The sequence below is a fragment of the Syngnathus typhle genome, linkage group LG8, assembly GCF_033458585.1.
Source record: "Syngnathus typhle isolate RoL2023-S1 ecotype Sweden linkage group LG8, RoL_Styp_1.0, whole genome shotgun sequence".
NCBI classification, from domain to species: Eukaryota; Metazoa; Chordata; class Actinopteri; order Syngnathiformes; family Syngnathidae; genus Syngnathus; species Syngnathus typhle.
Window position 1 is genome coordinate 15,056,138 of NC_083745.1, and position 22,567 is coordinate 15,078,704.

The 22,567-nt window shown below is 46.2% G+C and overlaps 1 protein-coding gene across 4 annotated transcripts; it reads right to left on the reverse strand.

Moving 5' to 3' along the window:
* Positions 1 to 27: 27 nt before the first annotated feature.
* Positions 28 to 17,421, reverse strand: LOC133158033 (adipocyte plasma membrane-associated protein-like). 4 transcript variants are annotated; one of them, XM_061284833.1, is made up of 9 exons: positions 17,297 to 17,418; positions 16,340 to 16,456; positions 5,563 to 5,678; positions 5,393 to 5,485; positions 4,981 to 5,097; positions 4,525 to 4,699; positions 4,324 to 4,458; positions 732 to 924; positions 28 to 664 (listed from the first exon to the last, which is right to left on the reverse strand). In XM_061284833.1, the coding sequence occupies exons 1-9, from the start codon at positions 17,386 to 17,388 to the stop codon at positions 455 to 457; spliced, it is 1,248 nt and encodes a 415-aa protein (XP_061140817.1). In that variant the 5' UTR covers positions 17,389 to 17,418; the 3' UTR covers positions 28 to 454. The 4 variants fall into 4 exon arrangements, with proteins under 4 accessions (XP_061140817.1, XP_061140816.1, XP_061140819.1 ...); XM_061284832.1 differs by lacking the exon at positions 17,297 to 17,418 and adding an exon at positions 16,975 to 17,110; XM_061284835.1 differs by lacking the exon at positions 16,340 to 16,456 and having other exon boundaries at positions 17,297 to 17,421.
* Between the last annotated feature and the right edge of the window lie 5,146 nt (positions 17,422 to 22,567).

A 22,567-nucleotide genomic window follows, 5' to 3' on the forward strand; every position in this document is an offset into this window, starting at 1 on the left:
AGCTAAATGAAAGCAAAGAAGTCTGCAGAAATTTATTTTGTTTTATTCAATCCAAACTAATTAGATCTCCCACCGTTGACATTTTCTCACTTTTTCTGCTCCATGGTGAAAAACGCAACAATTTGCTTTGGACGGAGGTTCACAAGGTTTGATTTTGACGGTGAATTGAAACCCAGCCCCGTCACATCCTCTGCTGTGGGTAGGCCAGATAATTATTTACTCTAATTTTACACACTTTTCTTCACTTAAGCCGAACAGCGTTTTTAGATTCGCATGCAATATCAAGACTAAAGGGAGCATGGAATGAGGAAATTAAAAGGGATGGAAGGAAGGTGAGTGGACAAGTGAGGAAATTAAAAGGGATGGAAGGAAGACGAGTGGATAAGTATAAATAGAAAGATTGATGATGTGATCCCAGGCAACAAAGGACGGATGGGCTCGATGGACACGACCATTACACGAGGCTCAGGTCCAGTTTTGCGAGGTAAGGTGATCGGAAGGAGCCCAAGTAAAGGCTCCCGTCATGTTCGTGCGCTTCGCTCACGTACGCCACAACCAGTCCGTTGGGGTCGTGGAAGCTTCGTGAGCAGATGCCGCCGTCGTGTAGCTCGGCCACCAGGCTGTAACGAGGGACGAACTTCATCATGGCGTCCTGGCTGAAGAGCTGGGAGGCGGAGACAAAGCTTGTCACGCGCAAGCGCTTGTTGGTTTGTCTGCATGGTGGTGTATACCTTGAAAAGTAACTTCTTTATCCAGGGTCTCTGGGACAGGAAGTCCAACATTGAGAATCCAGGATTGGGGCGCACGGCGGACATAGCCACCCAGTAGCCACCGCTCGAGCTGGGCCGGATGTTGTCAGGGAAACCGGGAAGATTGTCCACAAACGTGTCCATGCCGCCCTTGTTTAGTCCTGCCACGTGGACCCTGTCGCAAAATTCAAGAGTGAGTTAGCTGGGCGCGTGCCAGAGATGAGGGACTTGGGTTACATGACTGGACTTCTTAAGGTGCTAATTTTACCATTGGGACTGGCTTGAATTTGCATTTGAAACTCTGCATTTCAATAGCACAGGTGCCGTTTGTTCAAAAGGAAATTCACTTTTGGTGGAGTGCGTACAAACCCGGATACCAACGAGTATGCGGACTGCTGAGGCGACCATCAAAGAAATTAGAAAACACAATGACCAAGAATGACCAAGGATCATCTCCCTTCTTTGGAGTCAAAAATTAGGTTTCTGGTCAAATCGAATGGCAACATGTCTTGTTTGCAATATGAGACCTACCATATTGGCCCGAATACAAGACGACCTTGATTATAAGACGACCCCCGCTTTTTCAAGACTCAAGTTTGAAAAAAGACTTTTTGAACACCAAATTAAATTTTTATACAGAAAATTATCTGAAACAAATGATTATACCAATATATTCAAGAGAAAAAGCATGTTATTTTGCCTCATTCAAATCTTTCAAAAACTGTTTATCACATCTTAATATCTGGAGTCTAACTGTAACTGTAGTCTTGAAACAATGGCTCTGTCACAATAATGCGACCAGCGCGGTGCAGTTGCGTGATAGGACAAAAATGCGCAAATGAAAAAATGCTTTAAAAAAGCGTTTTTGGTAGTCTTGGAACGGATTAATCTTTTCTCCATTATTTGTAATGGGAACTTCGAACGATTCCCTTCTCGAACGGATTGGGGTCGAAAACTGAGGTTTGACTGTACTAAATAACCAATAAAATACTCTCGGCAACACACCAAACATAAGTCATCGAGACAAAATACCAGAGATGGGGACTCCAGTCGACTCGAGTCGCTGTTTTGATCACTTGTGACTTGACTTGACAAAAATAAAAAAAAACTTGAGACTCGACTTGGGCTTGGAAGTTAAAGACTCGGGACTTGACTTGAGACACGATGACTTGAATGACTTCCGTGTTATTTAGTTTATGTTTTCAGTTTGAATATAAAATTAATAATACATTTAAAAAAGTAATATCAATAACACGGTAGGAGCACGGGCTGAGAATCAGTTGTGCCCTCTCTACCTACCTAACGTGTTTATTGGAGAATCACGCCCCTTTATATCAGACATGCGCAAACATGTCAGCGGGAGCGGTACCTTTGGCTATCGTAATTACTAGGGGTGTAACGATTCATCGATACACATCGATTAATCGATATAAGGCTCTACGATTTATTGGCATCGATAATAAATGTAAACGTCGATTTATATCGCCGTGTTTGACCTCGGACATTAGACGCGACTTTATTTTGAAATCCAGTTCATTGTTGCTTGCTTCCTCTTTCCGGGAGCAGTGAGCGGCGTGTTGTGTTGTGAGCAGAGCAGGCACGTGAAAGGGGAGTCGACAACTAGTACGCGAGTCCTGGGCTGGTGCTATGGCTAGTGTCCAAAAAGATGAGGAAATTGGCTCTCTTTAGGCTTCAAGTCGTTCTTTGGAAGCACTTTGGATTCCAAAGAAAAGATGACTCAACGGACAAGACACGTGCAGTTTGTAAATCCTGCCATGGGGTGATCAAATATTCAGGGAGCACAAATCTCGCCGCACATTTAAAGAAAAAACACGACATCAAAGTTAAGTGTTAAAATAAGCACTTTGTATACTACAATACTCTTGTAATTTCCTAAATAAAGAGTTTGCAGTACCTTGTTGATTTTGCGTATGAATTGTTATAAATCAGGATATTGTTCTATATTTTTTAATTAAAAAAAAATATATATGTATCGATCGTAGAGCACTATATCGTGATGTATCGGGAATGAATCACAGCAGGGTTTAAGATATCGGCAAATATCGTATCGTGGTTCTTTGTATTGATATGATATCGTATTCTGACAAAACCCGCGATTTACACCCCTAGTAATTACCTTTATGACGGCAAAAGACGGACAGCACAGTGCAAGATATGCAACAGAACATTTCTGACAGCCAGACGACTTTGTCCGTTTGAAGTTTATAGAGCTCTGGTGTCTCTAGATGTTACAGATAAAACATAAAATGTTTCTAATGCTCTTTAATGTGTTTCTTCGTTCAGATTTTTTTCAGATTATTTTTTCATATTTGCAACTCAAATGTGTCAGACACTGTCGGCAGGCGTTTTGCTCCTCTTATTTATTGGGTTATTTGTTTATTATTTATTCATCACTCATTTTATTTATTTATTATTTATTGTTTGTGCCTTCTTGTTTTTATTTTGTGTCGTCTACTTGTATGTTTATCGTGTACTGTGTCTCGTCACCGTGGGATGGAGGAAACGGAATTTCGGTTTCTTTGTGTGTCTGACATATGAAGGGATTGACAATAAAGCTGACTTTGAACTTTGAACTTCATTTGTTTAGATTTAGCTGTCAATCATTGTATGAGGTAATTTATTTTTTGTTTGATTCCATGGTGTATTTTACTGAATATCAGTAATTACAGTGAAAATCCAAATTATTGTCGTATTTTTTAAACAGGTTAGACACATTGGACAATGATGGTTACTTAAAGTTACTTAATAATAAGGTGACTTGACTTGGACTTGACCTATTTGAGGACTTGACTTGGACTTGACCTATTTAAGGACTTGATTTGACTTGACTTGCCCAAGAAAAAAATGACTTGGGACTTACTTGAGACTTGAAGGTTAAGACTTGAGACTCACTTCAGACTTGCACATGTCTGACTTGTCCCATCTCTGCAAAATACATTTGCTGGCGACCGTTATACGCCATGCAGCTGCGTAACGGGCTGTAGTCATGCGTGTACGATGCAAGGCAAACTTAAAGGAGCGCGCCGGACCTGTCAATCAAACTGCACGCACACGAAGCAAACCGCGATCGGACAAACGGCACAACAGTGGACAGTAGTAACAATGTATATATGATGTATACAAATGTATATACTCACTTTGTGTCAAAGACACACACGATCACAGCAACATACTCAGTCGATACCAGCAACCTTTAACTTACCGCTGCGCACAAGTGAATGGGTATAATGTCGAGACACCTAATGTAGGACAACCCCCACTTTTTCAGTCTTATTTCAATGCAAAAAACATCGTCTTATATTCGGGCCAATACGGTAATGGAAATGGAAATGCCAGTGGTCTCTCCAAAAGTGATGGCGGCTCCTCTGAGACTAACGGCCAATTCACACCGACTGCTTTCCAATTCATTGGCCAAAACGTGGCTTATCTGATTTTTTTTTTCCTCGCCAATAATGGAATTCATCTATTTGTCAGTTTTCTGTACAGCCTGTACGTCCTGACCGGGGTTGCGGGAGTGCTGGAGCCCATCCCAACTGACTCCGACTCGCCGTACCTACGTATTCGGGCTACGGTGGTCTCTGCCACCAGGACGGACTCCTCGTCGGGAAGCAACTGGATACCGTTGGGAAATCGCAGGTTGTCCATGACCACGCTCAGTTCTCCGCTCTCCGTGTCATACTCCAGCACACTGACGGCAAGAAGCAGCGCGTCAGGTCAGGTGCGCTCAAAGCCCGTCGACAGCCTTTTGCCATACCGCCCATCAGCGCTGGCCTCCATGATGAGGTGAAGGTAGTTTCTGCGCTGCCACCTGCTGCTGGAGCTGGTGAAGTACACCTTCTTGCCATCCTGCGTCACCGCCAGGTCGTTGATAAACAGCAACTTCCTGCCGCCCACCTCCTGGCCACCCGCCACCAGCCGAGTGGACTCGCCTGGGAAAAAAACAACAAAAACAGCGCGGCTGCTCACTTGCCGCCGCTTCTAGCACTGGACTAATCACACCCGCCTTGGACCCAGTTCAGTGAGGGCCGTTTTGTTTGCTAAACTTGAGTCACGTGTGGGAACACATCGGCATAAGATGACCAGCCTTGGACCCAGTTCAGTGAGGGCCGTTTTGTTTGCTAAACTTGAGTCACGTGTGGGAACACATCGGCATAAGATGACAACCACCACAATTGACAACAAAGATATTTGACGCCATCGGGCAGCTCACCTGTTGTGGGGTTGACCTCAAAGACACCCAGGTAAGCGTCTGCTACAAATAAAGTCCCGTTGGGTCCCACTCGTATACCCAGGGGCCTCCCGCAGGTCACCTCGTACTGCGCGGACTCTGCACGCACACACCCAAAATCACAAGATAAGAATTAACAGCTTTTGCATTTCACTACTTGTATCTTTCAGAAGTATTATTTGTTCCAAAATTTGCATCTGATGCAATTACTGATTTGGTGTGTGACCTCTCTCTTGAAAATGGGCTCCGGTTTTCCAGACTCAAAGCAAATGCAAGTGCAAACAGACTTTCTCTGAAAACTTGGAAATGTCTTGATTTGGATAGAGAAGCACCAGTTTCCGATTAATTTTAAAAACTGCTTTTCTTTTCCAGTCATTGTGATGCTTTGGCTCACCACAAGGAGGTTTTCCCAATCTGGCCACCGTGTGAATCCTTCGACCAATCATCTTTACAATCCTGCCATCAGCTGTTCCGCTATAAAAAACGTCTGGATGCACACGCACGCGGCATTAGCAAGCGTCAAGTTATCTTAGCATCCAACATTGCGATATGCGGGGTCTGCACCTCCGATGTTGGCGATTGACTCCGGTCCGGCAACGGCGTCTTCGTAGAGTCGGTGAGCGAGACGCAGTTTGGCGTTTGCTTCCCAACAGCCCGACATGGCCGGCGGCTCCTTCAGACTATGGGACGGATGACATCGTCAGTAGCCATTCTGAAGCACGGTGGGAAGGCGCAGTGAGGAGACTTGCCCCCAATCAAACTGTTGTGTCCTCGCCGTTTTCTTGACAAGCAACCAAAAACCGATACGAACCGTCGCACAATGAAGTGTGCCAATTTGGGGCCTCAAATGTCTCAAGAGTGGATTTGTTTGTCCAATCATCGGATCAAACTTTTACGTTTACGTTCAGGGTCACTGAAAAAAAAGTTTTTCCTTCTATGACTTTTCTTGTTGTTAATTTGGTAATTCTTTATGTTGAAGCAAAAATGTAGCCATAGTGACATGGGAGGGAGTGACGGTGCACTGAGCAAGCGACGTTGTGGAAGAAGGCGTTACTTCTTGACGCGATCATCTTTGGGAAGATTGCCCAACGATGGCGTTGGTGCTTTTCTAAAATGACCGCACCTGTTTGCACGTTTTGTTGGTTGGCTTTGCACAGAGATGGCTTACTTGTGACACACTCGCAAAGTTGGACAATCAGCAGTGAAACGAGTTGAGTCATTTGATGTTGGTTTTGACACCGCGACGACTCGTCTTTATCACTTTCCCAAACCTTTTTGACGTTTGATTTTGGAAGGTTGGATTGGATCGCTGGAATTTCCGTTACTTTGAAACAGATGATTTGACGGTTTAGGCTTTGGCGCTCACGGAACAAGTTGGGCTCTTGGGTTCTCCGGGCACCCCCGCACAGCGATTAGCAAGTCGAGAAAGAGCGGCCAACATGGCCACCGCCTTGATGGGCGCGTGACGTCATATGATGGCGCCGCGGATGGCAGCCACTGTGAGTCGCTCTCTGTTTCTTTGTCTTATTTTGAGTGTTTTCTGTAGGGGTGTAACGATTCATCGATACACATCGATTAATCGATATAATGCTCTACGATTTATTGGCATCGATGCTAAACGTAAACATCGATTTATATTGCCGTGTTTGACCTCAGACATTAGACGCAACTTTATTTTGAAATCCAGTTCATTGTTGCTTGCTTCCTCTTTCCGGGAGAAGTGCGCGCGGCGTTGTTGTGTTGTGAGCAGAGCAGGCACGTGAAAGGGGAGTCGATAACTAGTACGCGGCTCCTGGGCTGGTGCTATGGCTAGTGTCCAAAAGGACGAGGAAATTTGCTCCCCTTTAGGCTTCAAGTCATACGTTTGGAAGCACTTTGGATTCCAAAGAAAAGATGGCGCAACGGACAAGACACGTGCAGTTTGTAAATCCTGCCATGGTGATCAAATATTCAGGGGCCACAAATCGCGCCGCACATTTAAAGAAAAAACACGACATCAAAGTTCAGTGTTAAAATAAGCACTTTGTATACTACAATACTCTTGTAATTTCCTAAATAAAGAGTTTGCAGTACCTTGTTGATTTTGCGTATGAATTGTTATAAATCAGGATATTGTTCTATATTTTTTATTAAAAAAAAAAAAATCGATCGTAGAGCACTATATCGTGATATATCGTGAATTAATCGCAGCAGGCTTTAAGATATCGGCAAACATCGTATCGTACTTCTTTGTATCGATATGATATCGTATCGTGACAAAACCCGCGATTTACACTCCTAGTTTTCTGTGTCCTCTGCTCTCCATCCCAGACCACTTTTACCAGAGAAGCGCTGTTAAACATCGGACAGTCTTCTTCTGGTATTTTCTCTCCTGTTCTCTTCGATTCAGACTGTTTGTCGGCGATTCTAGCCAGAGCGGCGGTGCTATACAAGCTAGCGCGACGACGGCGGCGCGGAAAACGAGCCGGAGCACTCGTAAGACTGAGGCAGAGAGGGTTCCGTTCTGCCCTACCGTCAATTCATCTGGCGAATGTCCGTTCCCTGGCGAACAAGATGGACGAACTGCTGCTCCTCACTTCAAGGAACACGGACTTCAGCAGATCCGCCTCGCTGTGCTTTGTTGAAATGTGGCTCAGCGAACGAACCCCCCACCACGCCGTGGGGCTAGCAGGGTTTCGGTTAACTCGTGCAGATCGCAGCGCGGAGCTCTCCGGAAAATCAAAGGGAGATGGTCTCTGTTTCTACATTAATGAACGTTGGTGTACCGATGTCACGGTGTTGAAAGAGATTTGCAGCCCTCTCCTAGAAACACTTTTCATAAACTGCCGGCCGTTCTATTCACCACGGGAGTTCTCCTCGATCGTCATGGCGGCTGTTTAATCTCAGGCTTGGACGATTTTGTTTTCTCCAGCGTGGAACTCATCTCCCTGACTCTAAAGTAAGTTTGAATCTTTTATTACACTGTCGAACTTGTTTTTCACAGCCGGAGTGCCTGGGAGAGCGGAGGCTTCGTGGCCGTTTGTCTGCCGTCGATCATCGGACGCAAAGTATGGCTGCGGATCAAGAGGTTTGTGCGGCTTCGTGCACCAACTGCACCCTTCTCTTAGAGAGGTTGTCCCTGCTAGAGGGACGTGTCCGCCAGTTAGAGCAGAATTGCGCGATAACTGTAGATGTGGCGGATACAGACGCGGGCTGTAGTCAGCCCGCTAGCCCAGTTAGCATTAGCCCCAAGCGGCTTGCTAATCGCGATGAGCCAGGTAAGACGCATAGCCGTCCAAAGTCATCTCGGTCTACTGGCCCTCGCACTTTGGTCATAGGTGACTCCATTACCCGAAATATTACGCTTACAAATCCAACCACGGTAATGTGTATTCCTGGGGGCAGAGCACCCGACATAGAAGCTAATCTTAGGGAGCTGACTCGCAATAGGTCTAGTCAACAGCGTAGTTCCATCAACACTAGCTACTCGGACATAGTGATACACATCGGCTCCAATGATGTTAGGATGAGGCAATCGGAGATCACAAAGAGAAACATAGCGAGGACTTGTGATCTCGCCAGAAAGATGAGTCGGCATCGAGTATTTGTCTCTGGCCCCCTGCCTGGGAGAGGCACTGATGAGAGGTTTAGTAGATTAGTCTTCCTTAATCAATGGATGGCTGGGTTCTGTAAGAAGCAGGGACTGTATTTTATAGATAACTGGCCTTCCTTCTGGGGCCGCCCCGACCTGCTGAGGAAGGACGGCCTTCACCCTAACCGTGCAGGCGCCTTCACTCTTTCTAGGAATATAGATTACTGTTTGAGCCACACATGACAGGTCACTTTAGAGCAGGCCGGGTCACAGGTGATTAGACCACCTGTCAAAATGGGTTTGGAGTCTGTTAAAATAAAGTTAACTAGCGCTAGGCTAGACTCCCAGCATGCACATAGCTCCTTGTGTAGACTAGAGCGTGATAGTTTGAATAGTGCTACAGTATACATAAATGCACTTTCTACTGGGGTAGTAGACAAATCCAATCACTCCACCCCGACCGGTTTTGCTGATGAAACGGTGCCGGTTTCAGATAATTCTACACGTGTAACAAATATTTACTATCAGATTCCCACGGTCGTATCATCCCACCGCACTAACAAACATTTGAGAGGTGATGTCAGGCCTAGAGAACACAATCTTACTCGCATCTCGTATAAATATCCTTCGATAGATACGCACCCGGATCGACCAATTACACTTAAACTTGGTTTTATGAATATTAGATCGCTTCATACGAAAGCCATTCTCGTTAATGATCACAGAACATAATCTAAACGTTTTTGGTCTCTGCGAGACCTGGTTAAAACCTAATGAACTGATGCCGCTTAATGAGGCCTCGCCTCCAAATTTTGTGAGCTCGCATGTGGCGCGTCCTCGAAAAAAGGGTGGGGGTGTCGCCCTCATCTCGAATTCCGAACTTAGTTTTAGGCCTCGTTCGATCAATTTTTTTATTGATTTAAAACATTTGAGGTTCTCACTGTCCGATCCACCGCTTTACCGTCATTTTATCTTGCTGTTATTTACCGTCCACCCGGGGCTTACTCTGGCTTCCTGGATGAATTTTCAGAATTTATGGCTGATCTAATAACCAATGCGGATAATATAATTATCATGGGCGATTTCAACATCCACATGAATTTACCGTCAGAGCCACTTACTTCGGCGTTTCAGACTTTAACTGATACGTTTGGTTTTACGCAAGCCGTACAGGCAGCAACGCATAAGAATGGAAATACCATAGATCTGGTATTATCCCGAGGACTTGCAACCTCAAATATAGCAGTACTGCCATACACTACTGTTTTGTCCGATCATTACTTAATAAAGTTTGAAATTCTAGTTCCTTGTCAAAGACAAGAGAGCAATCAGCATTATAGGAGCCGTCATTTCAACTCCATGACCGCAACTGCGCTATCTGAGATACTGTCGCCGGCAACCGCTATATTTCTCACATACGCCGGCTCTATTGATAATCTTACAAAGGAATTCAATGCGACATTGTTAAATGCCATTGACGCTGTGGCGCCGTTACGTCTGAAAACTCGCCGTAGAGTGCTTACTCCGTGGTTCACAGATGAAACGCGTACGCTTAAGCAATTATGTAGAAAGCATGAGCGCAGATGGCGTCTAACCAAACTTGAGGTTTTCCATCAGGCATGGCAGGATAGCCTCCTGAAATATAAAGATGCGCTTATTTTATTTTTTATTTTAATATTAAGTTATTAATCTCAATAAAAATAGTCTGAAACACCTATTTGATACAGTGGCAAAGCTGACTCTGCGCCAGCCGACCACCGATAGTTCCTTCCACTCAGCTGACGAGTTCATGAATTTTTTTGCTCAAAAGATTGAATCCATTAGGGATGAGATGAAGAATACCATTCCAATCGCTCGGTCGAGCCCGCCGTTTACCAACGCTGATGATCATGCAACAACCCTCTCAACTTTTAAAAGCGTGTCTCTTTAAAGGCTTTCACAATTGGTTAGTGCGGCTAAACAAACAACATGTTTACTCGACCCTCTTCCAGCCAAACTACTTAAAGAATTATTTCAAATTTTAGGACCGTCCGTCTTAAATATAATCAATCTGTCTGTCTCCTCTGGGATAGTGCCAACGGCCTTTAAAACCGCTATCATTAAACCGTTACTTAAGCGACCAAATCTTGACCCGGACTGTCTCGGTAATTATAGGCCAGTTTCAAACCTCCCATTCATAGCAAAACTTCTTGAAAAAGTAGTAGCGCAGCAGCTTATTGATTACATGGTCGCCAATAATCGATATGACACTTTTCAGTCTGGTTTTAGAGCTAATCATTCTACTGAGACAGCACTTGCTAAAGTGACTAACGATCTCCTCATAGCTATGGATTCAAACACTTCGTCTGTACTGTTACTACTCGATCTTAGTGCTGCCTTTGACACTGTAGACTTAGATATTTTATTAGGGCGTCTTAAAAGTTGTGTTGGTATTTCAGGGTCAGCACTAGGCTGGTTCCATTCCTATCTATCAAACAGGACGCACCAGTGTGTGGTCCATGGCAATGCGTCCTCGGAGCTCTATAATGTTACGTGTGGTGTCCCACAGGGATCGGTTCTCGGACCAATTGTTTTTAATATTTATATGATTCCGCTTGGCGACATAATACGTAAATATAATATTAGTTTTCAATGCTATGCGGATGACACCCAATTATATATGCCGTTATCGATGACAGATCCGCGGGATTGTTGTAATCTTGAGGCGTGCCTTGCGGAGATCAAGCAATGGATATTTCTCAACTTCCTTCGTCTTAACCCAGATAAAACTGAGATGTTGATAATTGGGCCAACTCGTTATCAATAGGGGTGTAACGATACATCGATACACATCGATTAATCGATATAATGCTCTACTTTTTATTGGCATCGATGCTAAAGGTAAACATCGATTTATATCGCCGTGTTTGACCTCGGACATTAGACGCGACTTTATTTTGAAATCCAGTTCATTGTTGCTTGCTTCCTCTTTCCGGGAGCAGTGCGCCCGGCGTTGTTGTGAGCAGAGCACGCACGTGAAAGGGGAGGCGACAACTAGTACGCGGCTCCTGGGCTGGTGCTATGGCTAGTGTCTAAAAAGACGAGGAAATTTGCTCCCCTTTGGGCTTCAAGTCATTCGTTTGGAAGCACTTTGGATTCCAAAGAAAAGATGGCTCAACGGACAAGACACGTGCAGTTTGTAAATCCTGCCATGCGGTGATCAAATATTCAGGGAGCAGAAATCTCGCCGCACATTTAAAGAAAAAACACGACATCGAAGTTCAGTGTCAAAGTAAGCAATTTGTATACTACAATACTCTTGTAATTTCCTAAATAAAGAGTTTGCAGTACCTTGTTGATTTTGCATATGAATTGTTATAAATCAGGATATTGTTCTATATTTTTCATTAAAAAAATAAATAAAAAAATCGATCGTAGAGCACTATATCGCGATATATCGTGAATGAATCGCAGCAGGCTTTAAGATATCGGCAAATATCGTATCGTAGTTCTTTATATCGATATTATATCGTATCGTGACAAAACCCGCGATTTACACCCCTAGTTATCAACACTTATTCAAGGAAACCGCTATAACTATAGATAACCGTACTATCACTCAAAGCGATACTGTAACTAATCTCGGGGTAATATTTGACCAAACTCTCTCCTTTCAAAAGCACATTAAGAATATAACCAGAATTGCGTTTTTTCACCTTCGTAATATTGCAAAGATTCGTCCGATCCTCTCGACCGGTGATGCAGAAACTATTATTCATGCATTCGTCACGTCGCGCCTGGACTACTGTAATGTACTATTATCGGGTCTTCCTAAGTCCCGCATCAAAAGTCTACAGTTAGTACAAAACGCTGCTGCAAGGCTGCTCTCTCGGACAAGAAAAATTTGATCACATTACCCCAATACTAGCCAACTTACATTGGCTCCCGGTCCATTTAAGATGTGATTTCAAGGTTCTTCTATTAACCTATAAATCACTGCATGGCTTAGCGCCTTCATATCTGGTCGACCTAGTTGTTCCTTATGTTCCGTCTCGTAGCATTCGTTCGCAAAACGCTACCCTTTTAGTGACACCGAGGGCCAAGAAAATGTCTGCAGGCTCTAGAGCATTTTCTATTCGGGCTCCAGAGCTTTGGAATGCCCTACCAATGGATATTAGAACTGCTACCTCAGTAGAAACATTTAAGACACGTTTAAAGACACATTTCTATGACATGGCCTTTAACTAACCTGTAGTGGCCGGTTCGGCTGGAGTTTGTTTTCTCTCCCTCTCCACCCCCTCCCTCCCCCCTCCTCGGCCGGGGAGATGGTTAGGTGGCACCCATGCTGACAGCGGCTATCTGGATTCTCGTGGGTCAATTCAGGATGGGGGAACTGCAGCTCAACCTCCTTGTAGACACTGCCAGGACAATTGAGGGCTCCTTCGGCAGCCCTCTGCTCTGACATGGACATCCACTTTTTATTTCATTGATGTTCATGTTGTATCATTTGTGCCCTCTCTGCATCCATTCCAACCTGGTGATCCTGAAAGGGGGATCCTTCCATCTGTGGTCCCTTCTCAAGGTTTCTTATTTTCCCCCCAGTAGGGGTTTTTAAGTTTTTCCTTGCCCTTTTGGGAGCTTAAGATCAGGGGATGCTTTGAGAATAATTGTCAATTTCTGTCTATGTGAAGCCCTTTGAGACTGCTTGTGATTTAGGGCTATACAAATAAACCTGACTTGACTTGTTTACATTCCACCACACGCACGTGCGAGTGAAGCCACGCAGATGCTGGCTGACCAGGTAACAGACATGGAGAAACTTCTACCAAATTCACTAATCATTGTTCTGGGTGATCTTGGAAGGCCGAACCTCGCACATGAACTCCCCAGATACAGACAGCACGTAACGTGTCCCACCAAAGGGGCACAGACTCTGGACCACTGCTACACCGTGATCAAGGATGGATACCACTCTGCGGCTCATGCAGCTTTAGGACTCTCGGACCACTGTCTAGTTCATCTGATCCCGGCCTACAGGCAGAAACTAAAAACTTCTAAGCCTGTGGTGAGGACTGTGAGGAAGTGGACAGCGGAGTCAAGGCAGGACCTCCAAGGCTGCGCAAAGTCAAGGAGGAGGCCTACAGGAGCTCCGACCGCGACCTGTTCAGGCAGACCAGAAACACACTGAACCGAGAGGTCAGGAAAGCCAGGAGGTGTTACGGGGAGAACCTGAAGAGACACCTCTCTGCCAATCCTGATCCCTCAACAGTGTGGAAAGGTCTGCAGAGCATCACTGGCTACAAGAAACGAACCCCCCGTCCTATGGAGTGCCCAAGGCTTGCTAACCAGCTAAACAGGTTCTACTGCAGGTTTGATCGGTCCTCCCACGCAACAGGACTTCCTGCAGCACAATCTAAATACTCCCCACTCCCCACAACTGCTCTGTCCACACCTCTATCGTCGCTGTCACCCACTCTCTCTCTTGCAGAGGCCGCGCCCGCACTCCAGATCCGCGAGGAGGAAGTGCGCCAGATGTTCCGGAGACAAAAGACCAGGAAGGCACCGGACCCATACGTGTTACCTTACTGCTTGAAAGTCTGCGCTGAGCAGCTGGCGCCCACCTTTGCACGGATCTTCTACCGTTCTCTGGAGCTGTGTGAGGTGCCCTCGTGCTTCAAGAGCTCAACCATCGTTCCAGTGGCCAAGAAGCCCGCCATCACAGGTTTGAATGACTATGTATAGACCTGTCGCACTGACATCTGTGGTCATGAAATCTTTCGAGAGGTTACATCCTGCATCACCTGGACACCCCAGGAACGTATGCCAGGATCCTGTTTGTGGACTTCAGCTCGGCGTTCAACACCATCGCTCCTAACATCCTCCAACAGAAGCTCATCCAGCTTGCGGTGCCTGCCTCCACCTGTCAGTGGATCACCAGCTTCCTGACCAACAGGAGACAGCGTGTGAGGCTGGGGGGCATCACATCTGACACCCGGACCACCAATACTGGAGCCCCTCAGGGGTGCGTCCTCTCCCCACTGCTCTTCTCTCTCTACACCAATGATTTCTTCTCAGGTGACTCTCCTGTGAAGCTCCTGAAGTATGCAGACGACACCACTCCCATCGGACTGATCCAAGACGGTAATGAGACTGCGTACAGACAGGAAGTGGAGCGGCTGGTCCACTGGTGCAGCCAAAACCACCTGGAGCTGAACCCGCTCAAGACCGTGGAGATGACAGTGGACTTCAGGCGAGACCCTTCACCACTTTTACCCCTCACTATCCGCAGTAATACTATTCTCTCCACAGACACCTTCAAGTTCCTGGGAACCACAATCTCTTGCGACCTGAAATGGACCGGCCACATAGACTCTGCCCGGAAGAAGGCCCAGCAGAGGCTGTACTTACTGAGACAGCTCAAGAAGTTCAACCTGCCGCGAGAGCTTCTGAAGACCTTCTACATTGCCATCATCCAGTCTGTCCTCTGCACCTCCATCACTGTCTAGTTTGGATCGGCCTCCAAACAAGACAAGCACAGACTGCAACGGACAATCAGGACTGCAGAAAAGATAATTGGAATCAACCTCTCATCTATCCAAGACTTGTACCTGTCCAGGACCAGGAAACGTGCAAGGAACATCTCTACAGACCCTTCTCACGCAGGTTGCAGTCTGTTTGAACTACTCCCCTCCGGACGGCGTTATAGAGCTCTGTACGCCAAAACCAGCAGACACAGAGACAGCTTCTTCCCCCAGGCTGTTGCTCTGATGAACTCACACCTTTCTTAGAGTCTCAGAGTCATTACTGTGCAATAACATCCTGCTCTCCACACCTTTTTTGAATTTGTCTACACTGTTTGTACTATATGTCCTCTCTGCATCCATTGATGCCTGGTTATCCTGGAAGAGGGACCTTCCCATCTGTGGTCTCTTCTCAAGGTTTCTCATTTCCCCTAGCTGGAGTTTTGAGTTTTTCCTTGCCCTTTTGGGAGTTTAAGATCAGGGGATGTTTGAGAATATTTGCCATTTTTCACATGTCCTGAGTGTTGTTAGTCACCTAAATGTTGAACAGAGGCTGTGATTTACCGAAGTCAAATTCCTTGTTTGGCACGCTCAAACATGGCGAATAAAAAACTCTTGAATCTTTTTGTGTCAGGAGCTTGAGATGGAGACCCGTTGTTGTTATCGCGCTGCCATATGAAGGAGTTTCGGCGGGCTCGCTTCAATGGAGGGCCAATGGAAGTCTGGCTCTTTGAATCGAAGGCCGTCCCCCACCGAGGGGCCAACATTTTCTACTGTGCTAGCAAAACACGTGTGTGCGTGACTTTGCCAAGCTTCATTTGAGGTCGCAAATGTTTGCAAAACATTTGCCAACAGTTGGGCTGACTGGTCCTGTTTAGCACGTGTTGAAAAACAAGTACAGGCCCCGGTCGGTTCTGGGGAACATTTTACAACCTTTGCAACTTCGGCTGACTTAAAAAACACTCATGTGGGTTGGCGCTTGAGCGGGGCTTTTGTCCCACTTGAGACTCAAAGTGGCCATTTGCGGGGATCACTGTGACATGCGAGAGGCTCAAATCTTTAGCCGCCATCTTTGTGAAATGATGACATGGAGGAGCAATTGTGTCATAAGCCCAAAACATTTGCTTCTTCTACCTCCTCTTAGGTAGGAAGAAGAGCGGCGAACCGAGAATGAGACAAATGAGATGAGACCATTGGCTCGTTGACACTTTTGAAACTATCTGGGTCCGCTGCTGGTCAAAAGGCCTTTGCGCCGTCCATGCGGACTTACACCAGGACATCGGGCTGGATGGGCGACTCCAAGATGAGCACGATGACGAGCAGAGGCAGAAGCAGCAAGCCCCCCACCGACAGCAGCGTTGCTCGGAACACACGTCCGCTATATGTTCTGCAATGGGAAGCCATGTCATCACCAGCGCAACAAGAAGTCATATCCTCGCAAAAGAAAGTGACTGCACTGCAACAAGACGGCGCATTGTTACGACAACAGCAAGTGACATCATTTACGACAACAATGGTGGCGATGGAGTTGAGCCGCTGCTGGCGCGGATGCAAATGGAAATATCACTCCCAGAACTCGAAAAAAACAACGACTTGCCCGAGAGCTTTATGGCGCGTTGTCACCACGTCACAGGCGACGCCAAATAAATGTTTATGTGGAGTCAAATTCCGGTTCACAAATCTGTTTGGGAGCAACCCATCGACATGCTTGAGTGGATAGTCACTCCTGCATTTGAATATCTCGATTGGTGACGCAAATGGACATAATTTCATCATGGCACACCGTGTGTGTGTGTGCGTGTGTGTGTGTACGCCTTTAACTCTTGTTTGGCTCATAAATGTGTCAGTCTGACAGTAATTGCCGAGCGCACGTCACTGGGTGTCATTGTTGTGTAGTCGCCTGACCCGTTGCCCTTGCGCACGCGATCGGCTGGGTGGTCGCTGATGACGTCATGTCTGTTTTGCCTCCGGTAGCGCAGGCCCGCGGTCTCGTTCATGCTGGAGCGCTTTGTTGATTCTGTGCCGGTTTGGCTCGGTCGAGCTAGTCTCACCTCGTCTCGTCCCGGCCGTTCTTCAATTTGACGAAGGCATAGTACGCTCTCAAACTGGCCAAGTATACTCTTTCTAAGACGTACGGCACAACGTTCTTAAGGCGAGCCTCTTCCGTGAAGTGCAACGACTGTGTACTTCACACAACCCACACCCCACTCCAACACTGACGTATTACCGTGAGAGCCACACGAAATGCATCCTGGGATATCTTCCCTGCGAAGTCTTCGGCCCCGTCCAAATACCCTCTATTATACGCCCTCTCATCATGGGTAAGTGCGTGACCACCGAGACCACTGCGCAAGCGCAGAAGGTCGGACATCTTAGATCGCTAACTTTTTTTTTTCCCACACACGCGCGCGGTGTAATAGTTTGGAATAATTCAAAACACAAAAGGACTGTGATAAATATTTATTAAAATACTATTTTAAAACAAACGCTGAGTTCTGCTCAGCCAACAGAAAAAAAGTAATGCTCTCCGTTCCTGATATTATAAAAAAAAAAAAAAAACGCCATTTGCAAAAAAAAACAAAAACGTAGAACTATGCATAAAGTTTGCTCTGAGTGCTCATTTGCGGTGTGTGGGAATCGACCTCATGTTGCCAGCACACAAGACAGGCAAGTATACCACTACACCAGGGACGGACTAGGAGAATTTCTCAGGACAGGAGTCAATTATGTAACCAGGCCACCCTGGCCTTGCCCACACGTGCATGGGCACAAGCAAAACGCATTTGTGCGCACAAACATGCACACAATCATTCTCAAAGTCAAAGTCAAAGTCAGCTTTATTGTCAATCTCTCCACATGTCACAACACACAAAGAGACCGAAATTACGTTTTTCTCTATCCCACGGTGACGAGACACATAACACGATAGACATAAAAGTACGCGACACAATATAAAAACAAGAAGGCAAAAATTCAAACAATCAATAGTAAGAGTGATGAATAAATAATAAATAAACAGACAACACAATAAATAAGAGGAGCAAAACGGAGCGAGCAAGCATAGCGCAAAAGTAAAAAACATCATAAACAAAAAGGCACAAACAATAAATAATAAGAGTAATAATAAATAATAAATAAACAGATAACACAACAAATAAGAGCCAGTGTGCATACAGACAGTACAGACAGTAAAAGTACAGGACGCTACGCAGAACGGGGGAGCGAGCTCAGGATCCTAACAGCCTGGAGTATGAAGCTGTTTGAGAGTCTGGTGGTGCGGGAGCGCAGGCTTCTGTACCTCTTCCCAGAGGGCAGAAGCTCGAACAAAGAGTGAGCGGGGTGACTCACATCACTCACAATCGTGGTCGCCTTGCGGGTGAGATGGGAGGTGTAAATGTCCTTCAAGGAGGGGAGCGAAGCACCAGCAATCTTCCCAGCCGTGTTCACTATGCGCTGCAGGGCCTTCAAGTTGTAGTCAGTGCAGCCGCCACCCCAAACAGCAATACAGCTGGAGAGGACGCTCTCAATGGTGCCGCGGTAAAATGCAGTCATGACGGCCGGAGGAGCGCTCGCTCGCCTGAGTTTCCGCAGGAAGTACAGGCGGCGCTGGGCTTTCTTTGCCAGTGATGCGGTGTTGGTGGACCAGGAGAGATCCTCACTGATGTGCACCCCCAGGAACGTGGCGCTGCTCACTCTCTCCACCACAGCACCGTCGATGGTCAGCGGCAGGTGTTGGGTGTGACCCTTCCGGAAGTCCACAACAATCTCCTTGGTCTTGTCGACGTTCAGCAGGAGGTTGTTGTCCCTGCACCACGTGGTCAGAAGGTCAACCTCCAGCCTGTATTGAGTCTCGTCTCCCTTGGTGATGAGACCCACCAGAGTCGTGTCGTCAGCAAACTTCAGGATACGGTTGTCGCTGTAGGTTGCAGTGCAGTCATGCGTCAGGAGGGTGAAGAGCAGCGGACTGAGCACGCAGCTTTGGGGGGCCCCCGTGCTCAGCGTGATGCTGGCGGAGATTTTGTCGCCAACACGTACTACCTGTGGCCTCTGACAGAGGAAGTCCAGTAGCCAGTTGCAGAGGTAGGTACTGAGGCCCAGCGCGTCAAGTTTGCTGATGAGGCGTTGTGGCACAATGGTGTTGAAGGCAGAACTGAAGTCCACAAACAGCAATCTCACATACGAGTCCCTCCTCTCCAGGTGGGTGAGGGCCGAGTGGAGGGCAGAGCAGATGGCATCCTCAGAAGACCGTTTGGCTCGGTACGCAAACTGGAAGGGGTCAATGGTGGGGGGGAGAACGGATCGGATGTGCTCCATGACAAACCGCTCAAAGCACTTCATGATGATGGGCGTAAGTGCCACGGGGCGGTAGTCATTGAAGCAGGACGGAGCGGGTTTCTTCGGCACAGGTACGATGGTGGCAGCTTTGAAACACGACGGGACGATGGCCTGCTGCAGGGAAGTGTTAAAGATGTCCGTGAAGACATCCGTCAGCTCACCAGCGCAGTCCTTCAGCGCCCGACCCGGGATGTTGTCAGGGCCCGCCGCCTTACGGATGTTGATAGCGGCAAGCGCCCTCCTCACGCTGTCGGCGGAGAGGCACAGGGGCAGCTCGTGTGAAGGGGGAGTGTCCTTCAGCGGGCAAGTGCTGTTCTGAGCGTCGAAGCGAGCAAAGAAGCGGTTGAGGTCATTGAGCAGACGGACGTCGCCTTCTTTGGGTTTTGTTGTGGGTGGTACCGGAAAAACTAATTAAAATCTCTAGAATGAGGGCGAGCAAAATAATCAAAAGGTCTTGTTGGATTTGGTCCATAATTTAGGGAGCGCGCTATCTGTGCCTCACGGCAAAAGCCATTGCCAATCACGTTATCAAATTTACTCACTGCGTGCTCGTTTAATTTCTTCAGATGTGGGAAAATGCTAAGACACTGAAGCAGAAATTAGACTTACACAGGTTGGTTGAGTTCAATCACAATTCTTGTTAAGAAAGCTCTGTTTTCAGGAAAGTACAATACAGCGCCGGGCCCTTCAAGAGCAGAAAGTCTCCATTCAGAAAAGGCAACGTTCAAGGTTCTTTGGTCAGCTTATATTCAGTTGCACATGCCGGTGTGGGCCGAGTGTGATGGGTGATGAGTCTTTGGGGTGGGGCAAGTTTGCAGTAGAGTTTTATTCAATGGGAGTGGGTGCTGATTATGGGAGATTCGGTGTGTGTGGGGGGCTGCCGTCTTCCATCCTGTCTTTCGGCCTTGGTGATCATCTTTGGCCGAGTCCTTGGCTGTCTCCCTCTGGCACCTGCTGGTTTTATCTCCAAGTGACCTTCCTGTAAACATTCTGCTCCATTCTTACACTGTCGCACCTCATCCATTCGTCATTCTTTCAATTTTGTCATTTTGTACGGAATTATGTGAGCTTTTGGCTGTGACATCATTAATCTATTAATGTTCCCTGACTATGCAAAGTTTGTTCTTTTGATACTCCATGTCTTTGCTTACGTCATTATATTCTTAGTTTAATCATGCTTCCAACCATAGTAATCGAAAAGCTGGCGTCTAGCATTAGTCAAGATATGCTTGATAAGATATAATCAAGTACTGAACGGTCAAGACGACTGGCCGTGTCCATGATTTAGAGTCTAAATCAGGGGTCACCAAACTACGGCCCGCGGGCCGGATACGGCCCGCGGGACCGTTTAATCCGGCCCGCCAACCCTGAATAAATTGTATTATTAAACTTTTTTTTTTTTTTTTTGCTCATTTTGCCTGCAATGACTGCGTTTCCCCAGTAGAAGGGGGAGCGCTCGCTTGCGCATTTACTACCGGAAGCCGTGTCAGAAAGCTCGGTGCACACTCACAAGTGCGTGTACGGACATGGCGCACTCGCGCTCTATTTGTATCAGTCCCGAATTTAGAGCGTGGGCTGTGACGACAGCATTCTTGTAATTCGCGCGCTGAGCTTTCAGATGCAGTTTTGCGCTAAAGCCACCCACAAACCTTCTCCTGGAATCCTTCCGTTAAAATGTCGCCCAAGTAAAGCAGGGTGAACACAGTGCCGAGCGTTTAAAAGAGTTGCCAATTTGGCTCGACGTACGCGACGTGACGATCAGCCACATGAACGTCAACATCTACCCGTCACAGATCGGGGTAAACGGACCAACACCTCGGATCTCGCCTAAGAATTGCCACAACAAATTTTACTCCAGACTATGACGCACTATCAAACTTTAACAAAAAAGACAGCGGTGTCTACAAGCCTACTGGAACCTACAAAAGGATTATAAGGAAGGAACACAAGAACTTTAAGAGACTGCTCATATGTGTCAGAGAGGTTCTGCTCTGACAACTGAGCTGAACTTTTGTCTGTTAAGATTGTGCATGGCACAACAGAAAGTTAATGTTCCATGGTTTTTTTTCTATGAAGAACCCAGAGAGAGTTATTTAGTTATTATTTATTTCCTGTTTTTTCTGTGAAGAACTCAGAGAGGGTTTAGTTATTATTTATTTCATTAATAGTGTTATTATTTGTTTCCTGACCTTTTTTCTGTAAAGAACCTGGAAAGGGTTATTAAATAACCGTTATTTGGTTATGTGTGGCTTTCTGGAAAACAATAATTTTTTTAAGCTCCCCTACGATCGTCACACTTTTTCTGTTACAAACTGCCACCGGCCCGCCATCAGAGAAGGGAAAGGTTATGTGGCCCTCACAGGAAAAAGTTTGGGGACCCCTGGTCTAAATCATGGACACGGCCAGTCGTCTTGACCGTACAGTGTACGGCGTCGTACGGCGTCAGCACCATGTTGTTCTCAATAAAAACATGAAGAACTCACGTTTGCGTCAGTCAATTTTAATTTTTAGAAAGGATTATTCTCATTTGATGTCTTTAAATTCATCCGCGTTCTGCCGTTGAAGCGGGGTGCATTCAAAGACCAGTCGTACAGACGGAACACTCATACACTTCACCAAAAAGCAACGATATAGTAATTACGTGAGCTCTTTGCATAAACCCCGATGCAAAGAAACTCCTCTTTTTGGGTACCATTACATGCTAAAAGGAGTATATATTACAAAGGAGACTTTATACTTAATTGTGATCATAATTCATCCATCCATTTTATTACTCAGGTACTTTCAAAGCAAATTACTATTGTTGCATTTATTAATTTGCTTTAAAATGACAATATAATTAAAAGCTGACACTATAGCAATGTCAAACGTGTTCATTTAAGAAAAAGCCACGCACGTTTTGTGATCAAATCTTTCATAACGAGAATGATTTGAGTGAATTGATTTAAATGAATAATTGAGAAGACATTTCAGTTCTGAAGGCTCCTTTTGTCCCAAACAAAGTGACAGGTGGTGGGGAGGGGGTATAAAAAATGTAACAAGAACTCTATCAAAAATGTCAACCCGTGAGAATTTGTGCCCCTCTCCTATTTTGAGAACGGTGAGTGCTGCACTCCAACTGTTTTTTTTTCTGTCTTCCTGGGGGTCTGTTCAGGTAGTGTGG

Coding starts and splice junctions, on each gene's coding strand:
- LOC133158033 (XM_061284833.1), bottom strand. CDS start 17,388: ATGATGAGAGGGCGTATAATAGAGGGTATTTGGACGGGGCCGAAGACT. Junction 16,457..17,296: donor CATTTCGTGTGGCTCTCACG/GTAATACGTCAG, acceptor TTCCCATTGCAG/AACATATAGCGGACGTGTGT. Junction 5,098..5,392: donor ATTGGGAAAACCTCCTTGTG/GTGAGCCAAAGC, acceptor GTGTGCGTGCAG/AGTCCGCGCAGTACGAGGTG.